This window comes from Paraphaeosphaeria sporulosa (genome assembly GCF_001642045.1).
Source record: "Paraphaeosphaeria sporulosa strain AP3s5-JAC2a unplaced genomic scaffold CC84scaffold_14, whole genome shotgun sequence".
Classification (NCBI taxonomy): Eukaryota; Fungi; Ascomycota; class Dothideomycetes; order Pleosporales; family Didymosphaeriaceae; genus Paraphaeosphaeria; species Paraphaeosphaeria sporulosa.
The window spans coordinates 599,649-619,318 of NW_017253373.1; the positions used below are offsets into that span (position 1 = coordinate 599,649).

At 52.6% G+C, this 19,670-nt stretch overlaps 7 protein-coding genes across 7 annotated transcripts; 3 read left to right on the forward strand and 4 right to left on the reverse strand.

Annotated features, from left to right (window-relative positions):
* The first annotated feature begins 1 nt into the window (after position 1).
* CC84DRAFT_381166 (seven-hairpin glycosidase) lies at positions 2–3,682 on the forward strand. Its single transcript, XM_018185976.1, has 3 exons — positions 2–1,442; positions 1,490–3,070; positions 3,119–3,682. The coding sequence occupies exons 1-3, from the start codon at positions 460–462 to the stop codon at positions 3,411–3,413; spliced, it is 2,859 nt and encodes a 952-aa protein (XP_018030136.1). The 5' UTR covers positions 2–459; the 3' UTR covers positions 3,414–3,682.
* Positions 3,683–4,588: 906 nt separating this feature from the next.
* On the forward strand, positions 4,589–6,050 carry CC84DRAFT_1210063 (uncharacterized protein). The gene is made up of 2 exons (XM_018182262.1): positions 4,589–5,114; positions 5,197–6,050. Exons 1-2 carry the CDS (start codon positions 4,777–4,779, stop codon positions 5,585–5,587), a joined length of 729 nt encoding a protein of 242 aa, XP_018030137.1. The 5' UTR covers positions 4,589–4,776; the 3' UTR covers positions 5,588–6,050.
* Positions 5,682–7,047, reverse strand: CC84DRAFT_1156871 (uncharacterized protein; the record flags this gene model as incomplete). Its single annotated transcript, XM_018176987.1, has 4 exons — positions 6,880–7,047; positions 6,691–6,823; positions 6,169–6,637; positions 5,682–6,114 (listed from the first exon to the last, which is right to left on the reverse strand). Exons 1-4 carry the CDS (start codon positions 7,009–7,011, stop codon positions 5,682–5,684), a joined length of 1,167 nt encoding a protein of 388 aa, XP_018030138.1. The 5' UTR covers positions 7,012–7,047.
* Positions 7,048–10,700: 3,653 nt separating this feature from the next.
* On the reverse strand, positions 10,701–12,444 carry CC84DRAFT_1104050 (general substrate transporter; the record flags this gene model as incomplete). Its single annotated transcript, XM_018175040.1, has 5 exons — positions 10,701–10,954; positions 11,020–11,342; positions 11,399–11,930; positions 11,999–12,178; positions 12,228–12,444. The coding sequence occupies 5 exons, from the start codon at positions 12,442–12,444 to the stop codon at positions 10,701–10,703; spliced, it is 1,506 nt and encodes a 501-aa protein (XP_018030139.1).
* Positions 12,445–13,199: 755 nt separating this feature from the next.
* CC84DRAFT_382849 (Gpi1-domain-containing protein) lies at positions 13,200–15,984 on the reverse strand. The gene is made up of 5 exons (XM_018185985.1): positions 15,854–15,984; positions 14,448–15,807; positions 13,941–14,402; positions 13,797–13,891; positions 13,200–13,748 (listed from the first exon to the last, which is right to left on the reverse strand). Exons 2-5 carry the CDS (start codon positions 15,715–15,717, stop codon positions 13,446–13,448), a joined length of 2,130 nt encoding a protein of 709 aa, XP_018030140.1. The 5' UTR covers positions 15,718–15,807; positions 15,854–15,984; the 3' UTR covers positions 13,200–13,445.
* Positions 15,742–16,066, reverse strand: CC84DRAFT_1222782 (uncharacterized protein; the record flags this gene model as incomplete). Its single annotated transcript, XM_018183413.1, has 2 exons — positions 15,742–15,807; positions 15,854–16,066. 2 exons carry the CDS (start codon positions 16,064–16,066, stop codon positions 15,742–15,744), a joined length of 279 nt encoding a protein of 92 aa, XP_018030141.1.
* A 678-nt stretch (positions 16,067–16,744) lies between these two features.
* Positions 16,745–19,094, forward strand: CC84DRAFT_1130759 (uncharacterized protein). The gene is made up of 4 exons (XM_018175870.1): positions 16,745–16,915; positions 16,965–17,099; positions 17,211–17,419; positions 17,470–19,094. Exons 1-4 carry the CDS (start codon positions 16,870–16,872, stop codon positions 18,868–18,870), a joined length of 1,791 nt encoding a protein of 596 aa, XP_018030142.1. The 5' UTR covers positions 16,745–16,869; the 3' UTR covers positions 18,871–19,094.
* Positions 19,095–19,670: the final 576 nt, after the last annotated feature.

A 19,670-nucleotide genomic window follows, 5' to 3' on the forward strand; every position in this document is an offset into this window, starting at 1 on the left:
CAGGACCCTGGACAGGCATGCATGCGTGAGATCGCTCGCGAATACCGACACAGTTTCACAACTTTGGGCCGATTGACGTATGACTCGAGGAGCAATGTGAAGCGCTGTCTAACATTCCGTGCTGCGTTCCTATCTGTTTGACATTGTGAAAGGGGTGGATGTGCGACAAGGGGCTGCTTTGAACCGAGCACCAAGCATTTGCTAGACTGCATGTGGCATTCAAGATCCCGAGCCAAGCCCGCCGAAGGTGTTCACCTGCAACCATGTAGCGATTTCTCCTGTTAGTACTCGCTGTCCTTTGCAAGCACCTTCTGCTTTCTTCTTTCCTTTCTTCCCTCCGTTGTGCACTTCCCCAATGGCAGCGACGACATAGCACCTTCTTTTGCGGACCGCTCACTCTCTCAGCGGCTGTCTTCCACGGAGCCCACGCGACTGGGCCGACTGAACCAGGCGCCCACCATGTTCCGTCTCCGTAGATACCGCGTCTTCGTCGCTTTCACCGTCATCGCCGTCCTGGCGCTATATAAATTCGGGAGCTCAAATCCATCGTGGAGAGATCAAGCTGCGGGCTTCGCACCGGGCCACCGCGACAATGCAGACCCCCAAGTGAAGTGGGAGCCGAAACCGCAGGTTGCGAATGGGCCGAAGCAGTTCGGGGTGGAAGTATCTGCTGCGAAGAACCCTCAGACCAAGGAGACCCCGCCGCCAATTGCTTCGGTAGCGCGACCTGTCGAGAAGACATCTACTACCGCGCCTGGCAAGAAGTCAATACCTGTAGGCGTAGGAGTCGGGCATGGCGCACATGTAGAAGCGACACCCACACCGCGTGCCGATGAAGCTGTGGCACAGGCTGTGCTGGGCGACCTACTCTCATCCAGCGTGGAACCTATACATTGGATCAAGACCAAGGAACAATATCCCGTGCCGACGGAGTCGATCATCGCGCTGCCCACCGCAAAGCCGAAGCCTATACCCAAGATACAAGCTGTTTTCAAGAAAGAGACGGATGCAGAGAAGGTCGACCGCGAGGCAAAGCTGGGGACGATCAAGGATGTGTTCAAGCGCTCATGGTCTGGGTACAAGGAGTTTGCATGGCTGCACGACGAGGTTATGCCTGTGACCGGATCGAAGAAAGATCCCTTTGCGGGCTGGGGAGCGACGCTTGTAGATGCTCTCGATACGCTGTGGATAATGGGACTGAAGGACGAATTTGAGGCGGCTGTAAAGGCCGTCGAGAAGATTGATTTCACGACCACCACTCGTGTCGATATCCCCCTCTTCGAGACCACTATTCGCTACCTCGGAGGTTTCCTTGCAGCTTACGACATGGCTGGCAAGACGCATGAGATCTTGCTCACCAAAGCAAAGGAGCTGGCCGAGATCCTGATGGCCGCCTTCGACACTCCGAATAGGATGCCTCAGACGTACTATTACTGGCAACCGTAAGTACAGACCCACCCTGGCAACTTGCAAAATTGACGAAACGCAGTGGCTTATCTTCCGGCTCTCCCCTTGCGAGCAACCGCGTCGTTCTTGCTGAGATTGGTTCCCTGGCCATGGAGTTCACTTACCTAGCACAACTCACTGGCGAGGATCGATTTTATGATGCAATTGCTCGCATTACAGACAATTTGGAAGGATACCAAAATCACACGAGGCTCCCTGGTATGTGGCCGACGTACTTCGATGCGTCGGGGTGTCTTCCGCATAATTACAACACCGCTCCCAATAAGCCCCTTCAAAAACCGATAACTGCAGGAGACCCGGGATGGGAAGAAGCGCTCAAGAACGGCGCGTATCTGAAGGCTGACCCAAGCCAGCCGTTGGTCATGCCGGCTGAAGATGATTCAGCAACTACTGGTGACGAGGAGCTCTCGCCTAGTGGTAAGAAATATATTCCATTGGAGAAACCCCCGCCTCTAGAGATCGTGCCCAATGGGCCGAATCCATCGTGGAAGCCCCCGCCCGAGGAGGCATTCATCTGGCCTGGTGACACCAAGGCTGCTCCTAAAAAGCGTCAGCTTGACGCTGCGGGATTCCCATCCGATCCAGAAGCTACACCATTCAAACCCACCTGCGACAACCCCGGCTTTGGCCCGTCATCTAGCGGAGGAAGAGAAGAGTTCACGCTCGGTGGGATGTCGGATTCCACGTACGAATACCTTCCGAAACAATATCTGCTCCTGGGCGGCCAAGTCGAAAAATACCGTACCATGTACGAAGTATCTGCAGAGGTCATGAAGAAGCATCTCATATTCCGGCCTATGCTGCCAAACGAGGATGATATTCTTTTCTCTGGTAAGCGGTACGTTTCGGGAGCAGAGCCAGGTGAGACTCCCGCCACCGAACTCGAGCCCGAATACGCACATTTGACCTGCTTCGCGGGAGGTATGTTTGGTATGAGCGCCAAGATCTTTGACAGGCCGAAGGACCTCGAGATCGCTGCCAAGCTGACAGAGGGCTGTGTGTGGTCCTACAATATGACCGCAACGGGTATCATGCCGGAAGCGTTCGAGGGTGTGGCTTGTGGGAGTCAAAAGGACTGCCCGTGGAACCAGACGCTCTACTATGAGACTTTGGACCCCGCGCATGAGAACAGGGCGAGTCAATACGAGCAGGCCATGATCAACTACGAGATCAGGGTCAAGAGCGCAAGCCTGTGGTACGAGTCGGCGATGCAGGCGTATACGGAATCTCCTACGCCAACGCCTGTCCCCGTGAAGGCTGGCATCGCGCTCTCCGCGGCAGAGCCAACGGCGGCTGCTGGCAGCGTGCTGGACAAGCGACAGCTTACAGATCTCGAATACGCCGCACCACCATCGCAAAACGGGAGCTTGAACGTCGGCCGCGAATCTGCAGAAGATGCCGACAGTGCAGACTCTCCCACCAAAGTCCAGCTCCAAGTCGAAGAAGCTGAAGAGCCCATCCCCACCAGGGTCATGCCCACCTTCCCCGCCATTTACTCGCCGTCCGTCCCTCTCAGCCACGAAGACTACGTCAACACCCGCCTCGAAGAAGAGCGCCTCCCGCTCGGCGTCACTAGGATCAAGGCCCGGGAGTACATCCTCCGGTGAGTATCGTCTCCCATCCCCTCTACCCTCTTCCTAACATCACGCAGCCCCGAAGCCATCGAATCAGTCTGGTACATGTACCGCATCACCGGCGACCCATCCTGGCGCGCCGCCGGTTGGCGCATGTTCGAAGCCATCGACAAGCACACCAAGACGGCACACGGCAACTCAGCTATCGACGATGTCACCAAAACGAGCCCGAACCTCAACGACTCGATGGAGAGCTTCTGGCTTGCGGAGACGCTGAAGTATTTTTATCTGCTGTTTAGCGAGCCGGGGGTCGTGAGTTTAGACGAGTGGGTGCTTAATACCGAGGCGCATCCGTTTAGGAGGCCGGCCTGAGAGGAGGGTCTGGGCGTGTGTAGATATTATGCTTCTTTCTTTGATGTGGCTGTGCCACAATTGTTCCTGTTATGTGGGTCTGGCGCTTGGGTGTCTTGAGCTGTAGGAAAAGAGGGTTGCCTCAGCTGTCGTTTGGGATCTAGCCTGGTGTTTCTGGTGTTGGCCTGCTTGGCCGAGGAACTGAAATGGTTGCTCTGGTGATTTGTTACGCAGCTTCAATATGGCGCGTAAAGAGAGCGATAGCATTACTATGGAGTTTTTGCTAAGTTTGATAGGGTGATTTCGTGGTCGGTGTGAGTGCAGATTGTGATAACATGGATCTGGAAAGGCAGACCGAAGGAGGCATACAATCCAGTGAAGGGGCTCGCTTTAAGGCTAGGAGCAACCGATCAGATACTTACGAAGCCGCGGGGGAGAGTGCTGCTGTGCGAGGTGGAAATCCAGGTTAAAGACGTGGCGAGATGACTGGAAACGACAAATGAAACCCCCTTCTGAGCTGTGCTTCATGCTGGAGTCCGTGAGCATCGTTTATGAGGTATGAGCTTGTTAATTTCGCGTGTCTTGGTCACATGCGCCCTCTCGGCCTGTGGCTTCCACACGATTTGCACCTACTCGCCGTTTCCAGTCCCAGACTGCATGCGTACATGTAGCCTGAATGTGCCGCGTAAGCGCAAGCTGATCTCGTCGTGCGACTATAGCCTAGGCGTAGATGTGCTTGCGACAGTAGGTAACTCAAGGCTCCCTATGTAGCTCTATGTGCCGAGCTGAAAACGTATTAATATCATCCATGTAAGATTCGCGGGGGCGCTCCAGCCTCACGGAGTGCTGGGGGCCAAACTGCACTCAAAAGTTTGGACGCTTCTGTACAAGTTCGTCTATTTTTGAGAGGCCTAGCTCTAGATTAAGGCAGGTGGGTTCCTTATGTGGTTCTTGATGATGATTCTGGTACAACGGCGAAGTTCGCTTAGACTTCTAGACGCATGTTGCGGGAGGCATATAATTTCGGTGAAGGGGTCTGATCGAGCGCTAAAGAGCAGCCAATCAGATACAACGTGCTGTATAAGTGGGACTTGGGGGAGGCAGCCTCACATCCCTTCCGCGGGAAGATCTGCTACGGAGCTGGAGAAATGGGGCGAAATCCTGCGAGACTGTTCGGCCTTGCCATGCTAGAAGTCCGAACAGGGGTGTAGACTGTGGCTCCCCAATCTGATGAAGATGACTGAGCAGTGGTCAGTAATGGTTCGGAGTGTCGAATAACAGACTGCTTCGGTATAAAACCGCACGTTGGCAGCTGCACTCGAGTAGACTACCACCAGCATTCCAGAGCAGAAACCTCCACATCTCCACAGCTACTCCAGTCGCCATGAGGCTCTTCATCCGAGCACTAATACTAGCTCCCGCCGCCCTCGGCGCCTTGCTTGTCGACTTCAACGCCGCACGTGGCGACGATCCAAAGGCCCTGGGTCTCCGCAACCTCGAAGCTGCTCGGGGTGACAAAAGGAGTGAGAATTCTGCTGATCTCTACATCAAAGCCGACAAAGATGCAGACGGTGCTGCTGCAGCCCACTTTCATCGTGCCAAAGCGAACATCAGAGCCGAGTACCATGCTCTGAATGAGGAGACTCAGGCGGGCAAGACGTACTGGATAGGGTACGATGTTTCCATCAAGAAGCTTCAAAAAGGCTTGATGATTTGGCAATTGTAAGTCTATTCATTGTCTCAATGTATTATCTTTGCATGTCTCCCGCTAGCTTCTCTACCTGTTACTGACGGCCTGTCACAGCAAAGAATACATTGCCAACAAAGACAAGGGCGCCAATATCCCGCTCTGTCTCGAAGTCATAGACTCCACGCATCTGGAATTCCAGTATCAAGCGTCAAACGGAGCCAAGCGTGTGGGCCAGTGGCAGAAAACTATCAGCCCCAATCAACGATACAAGATTGGTATTGCCATCAACACCGGTTCTCCGGGATGGGTGGAGCTTTACATCGATGGCAAGCAGCAGCGCCTTGGCGATGACAGCGTCAAGCGACTGACCGCGACCACTTTTCCTGGTAGGGCGGACCCGAAATTCGGCGCCTACGGTGGCGAGGCTATTGACATTGACACGTTTGTGTATGATGTGCAGATTGGCGAGAGTAAGGCAGATGTTGCTAGGGCTGCTGGATTCTAGACCTTCTCCGCATAGAAAGCAACTGTTACATGAGTTCGGAGAATGTCATAAACATCTATTTCAAGTCGTAAACTTCAATACTGGACACGGAATCCTATTTCTTCAGCGCTGTACCGCCCCAGGACATACGCACTGTCTCTTCGAGCGGCTGAATCTGCACTATCCTTAGTGTGGGCAGGTCTTCTATGAAGAATGACCGCCCTTCCGTACTGTTTTCTGTTACCAGTCCCTCAGTACTCTCATTGCTTCTCCTCGACGATGTCCTCGCCATCTCTAGGTCGCCTTTGTTATCATCGTCGCGATGCTCAACAGTAACGATGACTTCTTTCGTGACATAGATCTGGTTCCAGGCAGCGACGACACTGGGCCAGAATATAGGCATTGAGGCGCATATGATCGCGAAGTCGATCTCGAGGCATGAGAAAACCAGGACTTCGGGTAGCCAGAATGTATAGTCGTACATGATGATGCCGCGGTTGTTGTACTTCAGGCCGCTCCAGAGGCGTAAAACGGCCATAAGAATCACGCTACAATACGTCAGCCGGCTTCTACAAGACGAACAATGTAATCTTGATACTCACATCAGCCCTACACCGAATAATCCCGTCATTGCCAGCACCTGCTTTCGCTTCAGGTTGGGTTGAAAATACTCCGTAAGTGGTATGAGGAAGACCAGGATATCTAGCGACATGTTGGAGCCGGCGAAAGCAAACAACGTGTTTCTTGCTTCATGAGTGGTTCGATAGCCAAAGGCATAACAAGTTGCTGGAGGTGCCTTCGTTTTGTTCCAGAACCCAGATACCGGAAAGCAAGGAAACCATGCCATGAAGGAGAATGTACCGCCCCATAGAACGACGACAGCAAGGACAATGAGAGTGATCGTGCGGCGGTAGCCTTCGCGGAAGAGCCGTAGGTATTGCAATATTAAGGAAAGCTTGATGCAGACAGTCGTCGAAGTGTATGCCGCGTTAGCAACGTAAAACCACTTCATTGCATTTGGAAGCCTCCCGAGGATGTATATGAGATGCTGGCCGATTCCAGCTTTTACTCCTAGAAGACCTTAATACTGAACCGACAAAGCTTGGATGGTGATCAGAGCACACCTCCTAGAAACGTCGTTTGGCCGACTAGGTTCAAGATTACGGCTATTGCAACGAACACGTCGTCCCAGCCTGGTTCACGGACGAGGTGAAGTCGGGTGTAGAGCCGAAGGCCTACGGCTACGACACTGAGGACCTGTTTTCACGTGGTAAGCATCTCGCATGGCGTTCTTGCAACGTAACCGGACGCACAAGGAATGGCATTGTGACCGCAATCGCGGTGCTGAAGTGATTGACCACGGGTATCGATTCGTTCGCATCAGGTGGGTTCTTCATCATCTCGAGGATGATTGGCATGAATTCGTTCATCGCGGATTCGCCCATCTTGATCTGCGCAAAGTCGCATTTATGAAAGTGCAGATCCCTTTCATACGGAACGCGATGTAGACTTGCTCGCAGGCGTGTCCATCGCCTTCACATATGCTCACTGTCATGGAAAGTTTGTCCATGATCCAGCGTTTTGCTTGTTCCTTGGCCGGATCAGAGCTGCAGCAGAAGCAGTTAAAGTTTAGTCGTCGTTCTCCCGCCCCCCGCCTAAGCTCAATGGTACAGATCGGCCGATAAGCGAACCCCTCAACATGTTCGGCAGCCATTCCGGCGGAAGCTGTAACAAGGCGTCTGCGCACAGTCGCCACGATCAGCACTGTTGTGACCTCTCACTACGGTAATTATAGAGATGGTGCGACGTCCAACCCGACTTCGGATGCCTCGATGGCGAAAGCGACCTTTCCGCCGACAATGATAGACCTACCGTACCGCGCGCGGTCCAAATGGACACCAGTCATGCACCTCTTGTGTCAAACTTAATAACGTACCAATCCTGAGAATGGGAGAATCTGCGATGGAATCGACCCGTTGCGGAAGTAGGTGCCCGGCTCGCTCCGAGCGGCAAGTGATCCGACAAGTCGTCTCAAATAGAGACCACAGGCGCTTGAGTCAGGCGATGGAACTACGCACATGTGTTCCAGGCTCTAGCGACGTCAATGGCTCGTTATAGTAGGTGATCAGCACGCAGGGAGCAGGAAGACCAGATGCATGAGTGATGCGAGTGATGCGGATGAGCGTGATTGTACGCCTGGATATGACGCATGTGAAGGTTGAGCTTGCGCGAGAGACGTGATGGCGGGCAAGGGAGTTCCCCGCAATTGAAAAGAGGAGCACTTCTCTTACATTCCGTGTAAGGCCTTACAGTGCCAGTGCTGATCTTACATACCATCGATCGACAGAGCTTTACATCCTGTAGCTTTTAGAATATCTAGAGACTAGCTTCTGAGAGATTGTCGGCGCATTTAAGTTCAAAGTAAAACAACCTTACCATGTCAAGTACTTCTTTCTTAAAATCAGCCCTGAAGCGGTCCAATGCCCAAAATCGCATGATATAGTGAGAACATATCGTTACGCAGTATAAGGTTTGGGGCATTTAGACTGTAGCCGCAGCGCAGGTTATTCGCTCGGAAAACTCTATGCATAGTGCGTAGAAAGTTCTTGAGCGTATTTCGATCCGAGAAGGCAGTGCTTAACGTAGTGTAGTTACACTCGGCCTTTGCTCGAAGGCATAGCTGGACATCGACGTGTTGGGTGAGCTTTTGATTAGAGCCCATACCCAGAGTCCATGGTTGGAACTACTTGCAGTTTGAGGACAAAGGTACCCGATAGGATCCATTTGTTTTCCATTTTTGTCAATTAAAAATTGAGCAGAGTGAGCCTTCTGAAGCGGATGAGGCGGGGCTGAAGCATTGGTAAGAGGGCATCTATATTTGGGGCTCCTGAAACCTTTCTCAGGATGGCGGTGACGGTCTTCCATGTGGTTTAGCTACTTCTCTTTTTGGAAATCACCGATATAGCGTGACATGAGTGCAACTTAGCTCCTTTGGCAAAAGTCCAAAGTGAGCGAGCGCTATGCCCCTCATTTATGACGACTTTGAAGGTAAGAACGCACCAGCATGCACTTTTTCTTTGCCAACTTTGGTGAACACCTGGCTGACGTGCGCGAGAGAAGTGCACGGAGTCCAGGACTAAACTAAGAGACTTTTTATTTTCAATACTATCTAATCACGCCAGAATACGAATTGTATGGCTCCAGCTACCTTGTTTTAAGCGATCGACATCGTTTATTTGAATTTCACCTACGCTCCGTAGCACGGCCGCCGACATGAGTGCTGATCTGAGCTTTTGGAGGAGATCATTGGCAACACGAAATGCCACATTGGGGTTAACGCTGAACTCGGGGGAAGCAAAAGCACTCCCTTGATGAGTGGCCGAGAGGAGTTTAGATAGCTCCATTTCGCTGTCGCTACAACCTTAAGAGATCTCCAATGCATCACATGAATCTGTCTGTGAACGCTTCTACCCGACGCCGGTTCAGGCCGATCAGTACGCGTGAAGACTTTCAAGGCGTACGTTCTGGCATTATATACTCTAAGCCATCTGATCGCGGCAGAAGAACCAACATCGACCTGTACAGCGCTCTCGATGTCACTTGAAGATGTTCGAGTAAGAAAGCAATTTTGATGATGATGATGATGATGATGATGATGATGATGATGCTGGATACCACTGTAGCTACGAAAGAAACATGTAATTGCTCGCAAGGATTTGTGGAGAAGAGACCAGCCAGAGACACAAGACCACATGACGCATAGCTACGTCTCATTAAAGAGGCAAAGGCGCGCTCACATGGTGCAAACCGTTGCAGTTTGAAGTTGGCATTAAGTGTGAAGATGTAGAGAGTGTTTGACGGGTGATTGATAATGCCCTAAATTACCGTGGCCAAGGTACTATATGGACCTAATGCTGGTCCTATGCTGTCTCGAATCAAAGTAGCGCTCCATTCAGTGATCAACCTCCCTATTTGTGAGGATTTCGAGAGACCGCGGCACGACCGCATGGTTCCGTGCACCAGCACCTTTAGTTAAAATCAAATTGAGTACTGTGATGTGTGAAGATCACTATCCCAAGCGAAGAGAGCCTTTTATGCCCGAAATCATCTGATCTCCAAGAGACAGACATGCACATGGACGTAGTCTTTGAGACATTTCCAAAATCAACGACAACTTCCCATGCGGCCATGGACTGGATGATAACGCTGATTGTCATCGCAATCGGTGCAGCTACAGAGTATAATAGGAGCACCGCACAAGTCTCACATCTGCGCCTGCCTCGCAATGTTCTGGAGAGACAAAGGCACATTTTTTTTTATCAATGCAAAAGGACGACTCCGGTTGCTCATGACTCATTCTCTTCGTAATTTCGAGAGATGACCACACCCTCACATGGAGACTCTGCGCTGTAAGAAGAAAAGTCAACGCTAGGGGACCACGCCAGCGTCTCACACATGTTTCCGCGATGGTTTTGGGAACCCAGAGGTTTGCCATGTCACAGCCCTGGCGCACGATCTCGTCAGCGCGAGAGGAACTTGCCAGTTGCACATGCATTTGGTTCTCGGCGTATTTTGGAGAGGCAAACGCGCGACCCCATCATCTCTAAATGGCCAAGTTTTGGTCGACGCGAAAAGACCACATCCACCTCACATGGAATAATTGGTCGAACGTTTTAGACAGACGAAGGCACCCACATACAGCGTCGTGTGTCTTCTTTTGGTTGACGTGAAGTCGACCAGTATGAGAAATGTGAGGAGATCTAGAATGGGCGGGCAGAGAACTTATACAGCTGAATTCGTATGATCCATGCCGCCAGAGATGATGCTCACCATCGCCATGAGGTCCCAGGTAGCTATACGAGAGCCGATTGCACTGATGAAGGAAAGAGGAGTTATAGATTCGGCATACAGCTCAGATATGGAACAGTCCACCACTCAGCCTTACTCGTCTCCATGAATATCTTACTCAAGCGTTAAAGTATCCTTATTGACGCTCATATACACGTTCCTTTACACCTTCCGCTCGCTAACAACGTTCTCTTCTCTCTCAACAACAATCTTCTCCACCGCCTCACTCGCCCTGAGATTCTTCTCCGCGCCCTCAAACACTGTATACGTGTTAGCTATATGCCTGCTACAACCATGGACTCCACTTACAGAAAGCAAGTTCCTCAAGCGTACGGTTCGCCGTTTCAGGGAACAGGAACCACACAAACACGACCTCGTACGTGAGCCACGCGACATACACGATAAGCCACTTCCACGCAATGTTCTCGAGACCGATAGGATTGACAAAGGTGGTGAAGAAACCAGCGAGACGCCCGAAGAGCTGGAAGATGGCGATACCGCGGGAGCGCTCCATGTAGGGCCATACTTCGACCATGTAGGCTGTTTATCTTCAGCACTGTTCTTCGGCATCACACTTGAATTTTTGCATAGGCTGGTGAACTTACTGTAAGTCAAAGCATTGAAACCAATGTTGTAACATGGCTGGTATGCGAAGATAAAAAACGCACTCGCAGCGCTAGCTGGTCCGTTGTGCCCCTTCGCCTTGTCGGCCGTGACGGCATACTTGAAAGCGATGGTCCAGCCAGTGTACACCACGAGCAGAGACAACGTGCAAATCATGTACAGAGTACGGCGCTTGAAGCGGGTGACGACGAGGGCGACGGCACCACCCGTGACGAGGGACCACGCGGCGTACCCGACGTTGAGCTTCTGCTTTGTGAGCGAATCTTTAATACCGATCATCTTCATGAGGTCGCCGAAGTAGTATCTAGCCGCTTATCGTAAGCATACAGGGAGGGAGAAAGGGAGTGGGAAGTGCCTTACGAAATGAGCGTGTTGCCAGACCATTGCGTGAACAGACCTAGGTTAGCTGTGATGAGCGTACGTCTCCGCATCCCACTTGTGGCCAACAGATCCATCCACCCCCTCTTCGCCGCCTCACTCTCCAGCTCAATGGTCGCGCGGATCTGCGCAATCTCTCCCTTCACAAGTTCGCTCTCTGCGTTCCCTTCGGCATGGTACTTCACAAGGATGGCCTCTGCCTCCTCGACGCGGTCGTGGCTGACGAGCCAGCGTGGGCTCTCGGGAAGGAAAAGCACGAATATACATTGAAGCAGTGAGGGCACGAGCTGCAGGAGCGAAGGGACGCGCCAGCCCCAGTTGTTGGGGATACTGTTGGTACCGAATACGATGCCGGCGGCGATGATTTGGCCGACGAAGTAGGAAACATTGAAAAGAGAGGTGAGGACGGGGCGTTCTTTAGGGTAACCGAGTTCTCCAATGAGGGAGGAGCCAGCGACGATGCAGGCAGGGATACCGAAACCGAGGATGAGTCGAGCGAAGATATACATGGTTACTGTCGATCAGATGCCCTACGTTAGCTTCTCGCAGACGATGTCACGGTAGGATCAACGCTGAACGTACCATTCTGCGAGAAACCCTGGATGAGAGCCCCGATGATCATGATGATGGAGCCGACCATAATGGAGCCACGACGTCCGACCCAATTATCCACCATGGGAATGAAAGGAAGCGAGAGGATAGCACCGAGGGAGTACGCTGCGCCGATGATGCCCTTGAGCGAGCCCTGCGGGTTTCCGAAGACTGAACACGTCAACATGGGCTAAATGTCAAGATAATCATGCCATCTTACAATGGATCCATGAGGGAACAATCTGCAAAGCGTTGATGAGTTGCGAGTCGAACCCAGACGTGATCTCAATGCCAATAGCAGCTGGCACAAGGAGCAGGTAAAGATTCCTCAAGTGCGGCTTGCGAACCCACGAGACGGTATCTTCTGCGACTAGACGGGTGAGAACCGGATCCGCTGACTGCCCTTTGGCCTTGCTGCTTCCTCTGGTGATACCCATTGTTGCGTATTTCTCTGGCGACAATAAAGAAGCGAAGGTATTACGACCCACGACACTGTCTGGGGCATCTGTAATACCTTATATCCCCGCGCTCCCCACTTCAACATTCCTTGCATCACGTAAAGTATGCCTCCACTCCAGCCACGCGGGACCATTCGCGATATACTGCACGATCCACAACCACTTCGTTCAGAGTGCACGACAGGCATCGCTATATTGCACGTTAGTACTGCGGCATTTCCATCCAATGAGTCGCTTCGCGGGCCGCTGCACCGCATCCTGGTCGCTACTATATCCTGGAGCGTAGCGAAGCGTAGCAAAGCATTGCCGGAAAAAAGGAGCCGCAACGATTAGCTGGGTGCTTATTGCAGCCGCACCAAAGCTTTGCAACGCCATCGAAGCTTGTCTGCTCTTGCCCTTCTTGGATGGTCCCGTCCTTCCGACTTCCGTACGTGTGGCTATGTGGAGGACTTCCAGAAGATCGCTCCACAGGCCCATGGGGTGAGGCATGACTTTAGCCGGATCTACACTGGGTTCGTCCGAAGGTTCTGCGTCTTCCTTCGCGCACGAAATGTGCTAATGGAATGCAAGTCAGGTCAACTTTTGCCAAGGGAGGCATACGTGCAGCTTGCTGACTTATTGGGAGTCAAGTCCACGCAAGTCAGCCCAGGGCGGATGAGGATCTCTCCTTTGGTGGGATCGAGGCCAATTACAGGAGGGAATTGGTTTATTAGTCAATCAGAGGCGGCTTCAAGCTGGGCTTGTTTGCGTGGTCTGGTTGTCCAGCTATGCCGATATTACGAGCCAGTCGTTCGGATCTCCCCATGGCCCACCCGGACCATGCACACGATCAGGCGCCGCCGTCTCCGGTCCGATGCACTTATTGCCCGTCAGTGAGCTTGCGCAGAGTGGTGCGATGCAGGGATAACTGTCTAGTCTAAGGAGAGACCTTCGTTTTGGGACCAAGGACAATGGAAAACCCGGTTACATTGTTCCTTTTGTTAATTACTGCCTCTCTTCCCTACACCATTCGGTAAACCTTTCCGTAGCTTAAGATTATAGTTCGGTCGATCAAGGCCTGGAGATTCGTGCCCAGCAAGCCGCAACCACAGCTGTGAAATTTCCATTCTTTTAGCCGGCAGCATACTATACTGCAGACTGTACAAGTTGCGTCTGTGGATCGGAGGAACAGAGTCACCATATACAAGGCAGAGCAAGACGCTTGCCGAAAAGTAGTGTTTGCGTATGCGGTCACCCAGCTCGAAGTATGACTGAAAAATCTGTCCGAAAGAAAGTGGTACAGACTAGATCGAGATTAGCTTACGCAGTCACGATGCATCTGAAGTCCTCACCTTCAAGAATATGTACGAAACGGGCGATGCAGGTGATGTAACTGTAGTCTGCAATTGCATGCTTTTTGGGTCTTGCAGCTCAAAGCAGATGCCTCCTGGGTTCACGTCAGATCAAGCGTCTTCTTCAATGAGGCGTCAACGTACCAGGTAATCGTCTCGAGTCCTTGATTCGGAGAGTGATTGCAAACAGTGGAAAGTGGTTGAGGCACCCCAAACCAATTTCCAGAATTGCCTTCAAACCAATGACACCCACTCTCGCGGATGCGAACAGCAAGTAAAAGACAAGCACTGTAGGGAGCAGAAAGAAAAGCAAGGTGAAGAGAATCGTCCCCAGAAGTAGCTGGTCCAAGTCGTAATCGCATGAATCAATTCGGTTCCGTAACACGTTCCGCTTCTTACCCCGGAATAGGTGGAAGAGCGACAAGAGGACAGTGAGCTGCCAATGGAAAATTCGAGCCGATGCGACGTAGAATGAGTAGATATGAAGTGTGAGCAGTGACGTTAGGTCGGAGAATAGAGAGATGGGCATAGTAGCACCCGCGAACGCGGAAAGTCCTACTAATCGAATGAACGAGGGAAGGTGGGGTCGCAAGACACCAATGCATCCTAGTTGAGTTAGTTTAAGTTTGCAATGTAGTACGGAGTACACACCAGCCCAATAATCGATGACCCAGATGAATAAATCACCCAAGAAGTCTGCAAGTTCTGTGTTGAGTTTCAAACCCCCAGGCCATTCCGAAAGCCAGACAATCATGCGCCGCAGACCTTGAATCGACCACTCATGGAAGACCATGTCGAATTGAGCCGCAACGAAGTGAGCATTGTCGAATATGAAAGAGCCCAGAGCGACGCCAATAATGACATCGTTAGCAACCAGCCATAGGCTGTTATAGAACCTAATGTACTCGGGATGGCTGTTGGTAATGCTTCCCCAGTTTTCTTTGCGCTTTCGCAGTGTCATGAACTGAATGGGCCAATAGCAAAGTTGCTGAAGACGTATGTCAACCTGTTGGGCGGTTGCAGATACATCCTTTAGGGCAGGGCTGTTCATAGAGCGCGGTCGCCAATTCAGAGCTCGCAAGACCAATTCACTAGTGACTCGTTGAGCCATCAAGACGAGGATGACTATTTGTGCGATGAAGGGGTACGTCCACACCCACCATAGATGGCCGAGGGCCATATAGACAAGGTCCCACACAGCGTTGGCAGACTCGACCACCCGCTCATTGACACTCTGCGCTCGTTTCTTTCGTCGCCCGAGAACACCGATGTTCTTCTGCAGAACAGCGTTCAGCTCGAAGGAGCAGTTGATCTGATCGATGAGCACGGGAAGCTGGAGCTCCTTTTGTGTTGCCGAATGGGTTATGACACTATGAAGCTCCAGCTTCTTCACTAAGTCTGCATTTCTTCTGCGCTCACTCTCCTCTTCCTCTTCAATGCCCTCGAAAGCGGGGTCCCATTTTCCACCTTCCACTTTGTCACCTAGTGCAAGCGTGATCGGACTCAAGGACAGATATTGCATGTACTTGGGATGCGGGCGATCGTAGACGATGACCTGCAGGGTCATGTGCGCATTGGCGGGGCAGTGTAGGCGTGGTAGGCGGGTACCAGGTTCGAAACGAGCAGCCAAGTGGAGTGGGTCGAAGTGCTCTGGCGGTGCTTGAGGATTCATGTGTCCAAGAGCGCGCAATGACGAGTGATGACAGAGCTTGAGAAGCTCCTGGACGTCATGAGGCTGAGAGCGCAGCAGTGTGCCAACCTGCAGCGCATTTTCGACCTCGTGCAACCCCACGTCTTGCAGCACGGCTACAACGATCACATCAAGCTCCGAATTCCGGAAGCCTACCAGCACACCGGGTGTGCGCCCTTTAGTTGCATCGGAGGGCCAGAATATGCGCATCAGCCCATTAGGTGTGACCATGTCAACATAGTGTTTCCTCGCCCGTTAAAAGGATCCGCGCCGCTTGAGCTGCTCGCGAGCAGAGATACCGCCACCGACCGCTCGAGGATGCTATTGGTCATTAGCAATTGGGCTTCCTTCAGTCCTGCCGACATACCAAGTGGACCTCGTGGGAGGCCAAGCGCTCAACGGGCAGCACTACGAGGAAGAAGAGCACCGACAGGACTGCGAAGCCCTGCGCTGTTCGCCACACGACGCCGTGAACCCAGGCGAAGATGGCAAGCTCGTACAGACGGTTGACCAGATCCCAGCGCGCAGTAGAGTAGCCAGCAACGAAGATGCCTAGCGTGAGGATCGAGAAGGGGTGCATCTACACCGAGCGGCGGGGGGAATCTGAAGGCGACGTCTGGGCGGGGCTACGTCAACAGACGCGCCGTGAACGGTGCTTGGGAATCGAGGGTTGGCTTGGGAGGGCGAGAGAACTGGCAATTGTCCTGCGCATCGTGTCGTATGCGCGACGAAATGCTCACCGTCGCGACCTTCACACGTACGTGGAGCCTTGCCTGGACGTTCGTTTGGGACGGAAGGAGCTACTCCAGGTACGGCCTTAGCGCGCTTTCCCAACTGCTGGACGGCAACGTACTCGCAGTCGCATTTGACTGCGCCCGGCTTCAGCTTGTTGAACTTCAGACTTGCTTCTCGATCCGCTGCCCGGAGAATCGTCCACAACCTCGCAATTTTTTATTTTTTTTCCTTTTTTTTCTAAATCGCAGGAACGACCGACGATATCTCAAGGTCACATCGACCAATCAGCATCCAACGTTCCTGGCTGCAATGATGAACTCCAGATGGGCGCCCACGGGAAGTCAGGCTGCGCCGAGAGAGTATGGGACTGGCTCCGAGGTCACCAGACAAAGGTAAAGCCACGGCAAACGTGGACTACCATCGCAACTGGAAGCGTGACTACGCGCCTATGGTTGTGCTCAATCGGGCTAGCCGCGCCGTGGAACGCGAAACTTCCGCATTGTCCATCGACCAGCCGCTTCTTCGTCGCTTGACCCGAGCGCCAACATCAGACACCTCTGCTGATTATAGAATAGACCGTTTGGCGACCCAGCGGTCAACACTTTGCCACCCTCAACTTCTTTCCATTCAGACTACGCCGACGGCAGCATGCCTGTTTGCCATTTTTACCAGAAAGGCAACTGCAAGTTCGGAGGTAATCACCACACGGGCGACCTCGCCAACACCGTGCTCACGTGTCAAAGACAGATGCAAAAACGAGCACCCGGGAAGCCAGCGTGATGGCGGAAATGCTTTCGGCGGTGGGAACAGGAGCGGCTTCAATGCCTTCGGTGGTGGTGATCGCTATCGACCCTCAGGCGGAGGCGGAACATTTGGAGGTATGTCTAATTATTATTCGAGACGAGCGCGTTGTTGTCCTGCGAAATCAAGTCCAGCGACGAGTCCAACCTCTACCATTGCCTGTCCGATCTATGCTCATACAATCTCAGGAATCCGTACAGGCACTCCGCGCTTCAACCTATCAAAGGATGAGATCAAGACCGACCTCACGGACCAGCGCCCAGTCTACCCGTTCTCATGCTATGGTGCAGGGCGCGATGCGCCACGCCAGCTCATAGAAGGCCCCATGGAGATCAGCCCTGAAGAATTACGTGCTCGTTACTACTCACAACGCGAGTCAGGAAGCGAAGCTACAGGTGTATGCATGTCCTGGTGATTTTGATCGTAAACCAACTAACAGTTTACCAGCAACAAGAAGAGGCTCAACTTCAGGCTAAAGCAGAAGAGCAGGTGAAGTCTATTTTGGGTGATTTAGACGGTGCGATCAAGTACATTGAAGTTGGCGCAGATGTCCACCCCAACAGGTTAGACATAGCACAGGGCAAAGTTGATCCATCCAGCTCAGCAGTTGCACCAGCATCGTCGAATACGAATCCCTTCTCGGGTGCTGCGGCAGCAAATCCATTCGGTGGTAACCAAGCACCGAGCGCTGCTCCGGCAAACCCTTTTGGCGGTGGTGCTCAGTCGCAAACTTCCACCTTCGGAAAGCCTGCGAATCCATTTGGTCAGCCATCTGCGCTAGGCCAAGGCAATTCAGCATTCGGTCAAGCATCGGCCTTGGGTGCAGGCAGTAGCTTCGGTAAACCGTCATTGCCCGGAGCATTCGGCCAGACCTCTGCTTTAGGTGGAGCTTCTGCCTTTGGCAAACCGTCTGCATTTGGCCAGCAATCGGCTTTTGGCCAACCTTCAGCACCGGGAACCACATCTGCCTTTGGTCAGCCATCTGTGCCAGCGTCAACGCCTGCTTTCGGGCGGACAGCGACGCCAGCAGCACCTTCGGCTTTCGGGCAGGTTTCTCAACCAGTTCAGACCTCTGCATTTGGGCAACCTTCTCAACCTGGCCAAACTTCTGCGTTCGGCCAACCTGCTCAACCAGCAGCACCCTCGGCTTTCGGGCAGGCTTCTCGGCCAGGCCAGACTTCGGCATTTGGCCAACCTTCAGCATCCGGCCAGGCTTCTGCATTTGGTCAGCCTTCAGCTCCCGGCCAGACTTCCGCCTTCGGGAAACCGGCATTCGGACAGTCAGGTTTCGGGCAGACCTCACAACCAGGCGCTGCAGCGAGTCCATTCAGCCAGGCAGCGCAGACCGGTCAGGCACAACAAGCTAAAAATCCATTTGGCGGGACTCAAACGCAGACCGATCCAGCACCAGCAAACCCATTCGGCGGTTCATCTGCGCCGCAAACCTCCGCATTTGGACAGCCAGGTGGATTGGCGAAGCCTTCGCCATTCGCTACTGCTGCTGCAGCACAGAGCACGACGACCACAGCGCCGAAGCCCAACCCCTTCGCCGCCGCAGCGCAGAACACGACACCTGCTGCCCCGGCTTTTGGAACTCCAAGTCAACCCGCCAACCCATTCGCGCAAGCTGCATCACAACAAGCACCTGCGCAAGCCTCCCTAGGTGGACAGCCAGCTGTGGCTCCTAACGCCGATCCGTACAAAGAGGGCAAGCCGGAGGACTACGAGGGCGAGCAGGGCCAGAGGCTACTGCAGATATACCAACGCGTTGCACAAACCGGCGTCTTCGATCCCAACGAAGATATCCCGCTCGTCCCTCCGAAATCCGAGTGGGTTGTGGCTGTTTAATGCTTCAATAGAAATGTAAGATGGTATTGCTGAGAGGCGCATATGGAGTTAGTAGCCTCAGGGTTAAGTGGGTTTGCGAGGGATGTCATTTTAGTAGAGCATGCCCTATCATATAGTTCTTCGGCGGCATAAAGCCACTTAGACAAGTAACGTCATAGCATTTGCACCTCTCTTGGTATCGTCTAGCGATTTCGATGGCGTGGCTTCCCTCAAATACTTCGCGCATTCGTATGTGCCTCTTTTCAGCTGTGCACTTCGATTCCTTGTCCACGTAGTACACGATGCTCACAGTGGTTAATAATTAAAATAGAACTTTATGTAGTAAACCTTGTTGTCAACACTCATGCTAGATTATTAGATTATACTTTCAAATGTGTATATTAGAGTGAATTACAAGAGGATTAGATGCGCTCCAAAGGCCTAAATTCTTGTGTCGGCCAATGTGGTTCGGTACTGAACAAGTGCCGTTACATTCTCGCGATGGGGAGGCTATGTCCGCCTCTATTCAGAAGCATGATGTCCGTCCTTCGTTCCAGGATGCCCAGTCGTAGGAGCCACGTCATGGGGAAAGGCAATCTTGAAGAACAATACCGGTTATCGGGCTGCCTGCCTCAGAGCCTCAGCCATTCCTACTGTTACAATACTGCCGCTCGCTGTGCAGGATGCCGATCTCCTGGTCTAGCTGTGTCCACGGCCAAGCGCGAGCGTTGAGAGCAGCTAAATTACCGTGTCCGTGCGCGTAACGATTGGATTCGCGTAACGATCGCTCAGTTTGGCGCGAGCTACTAAACCGGCTCCAT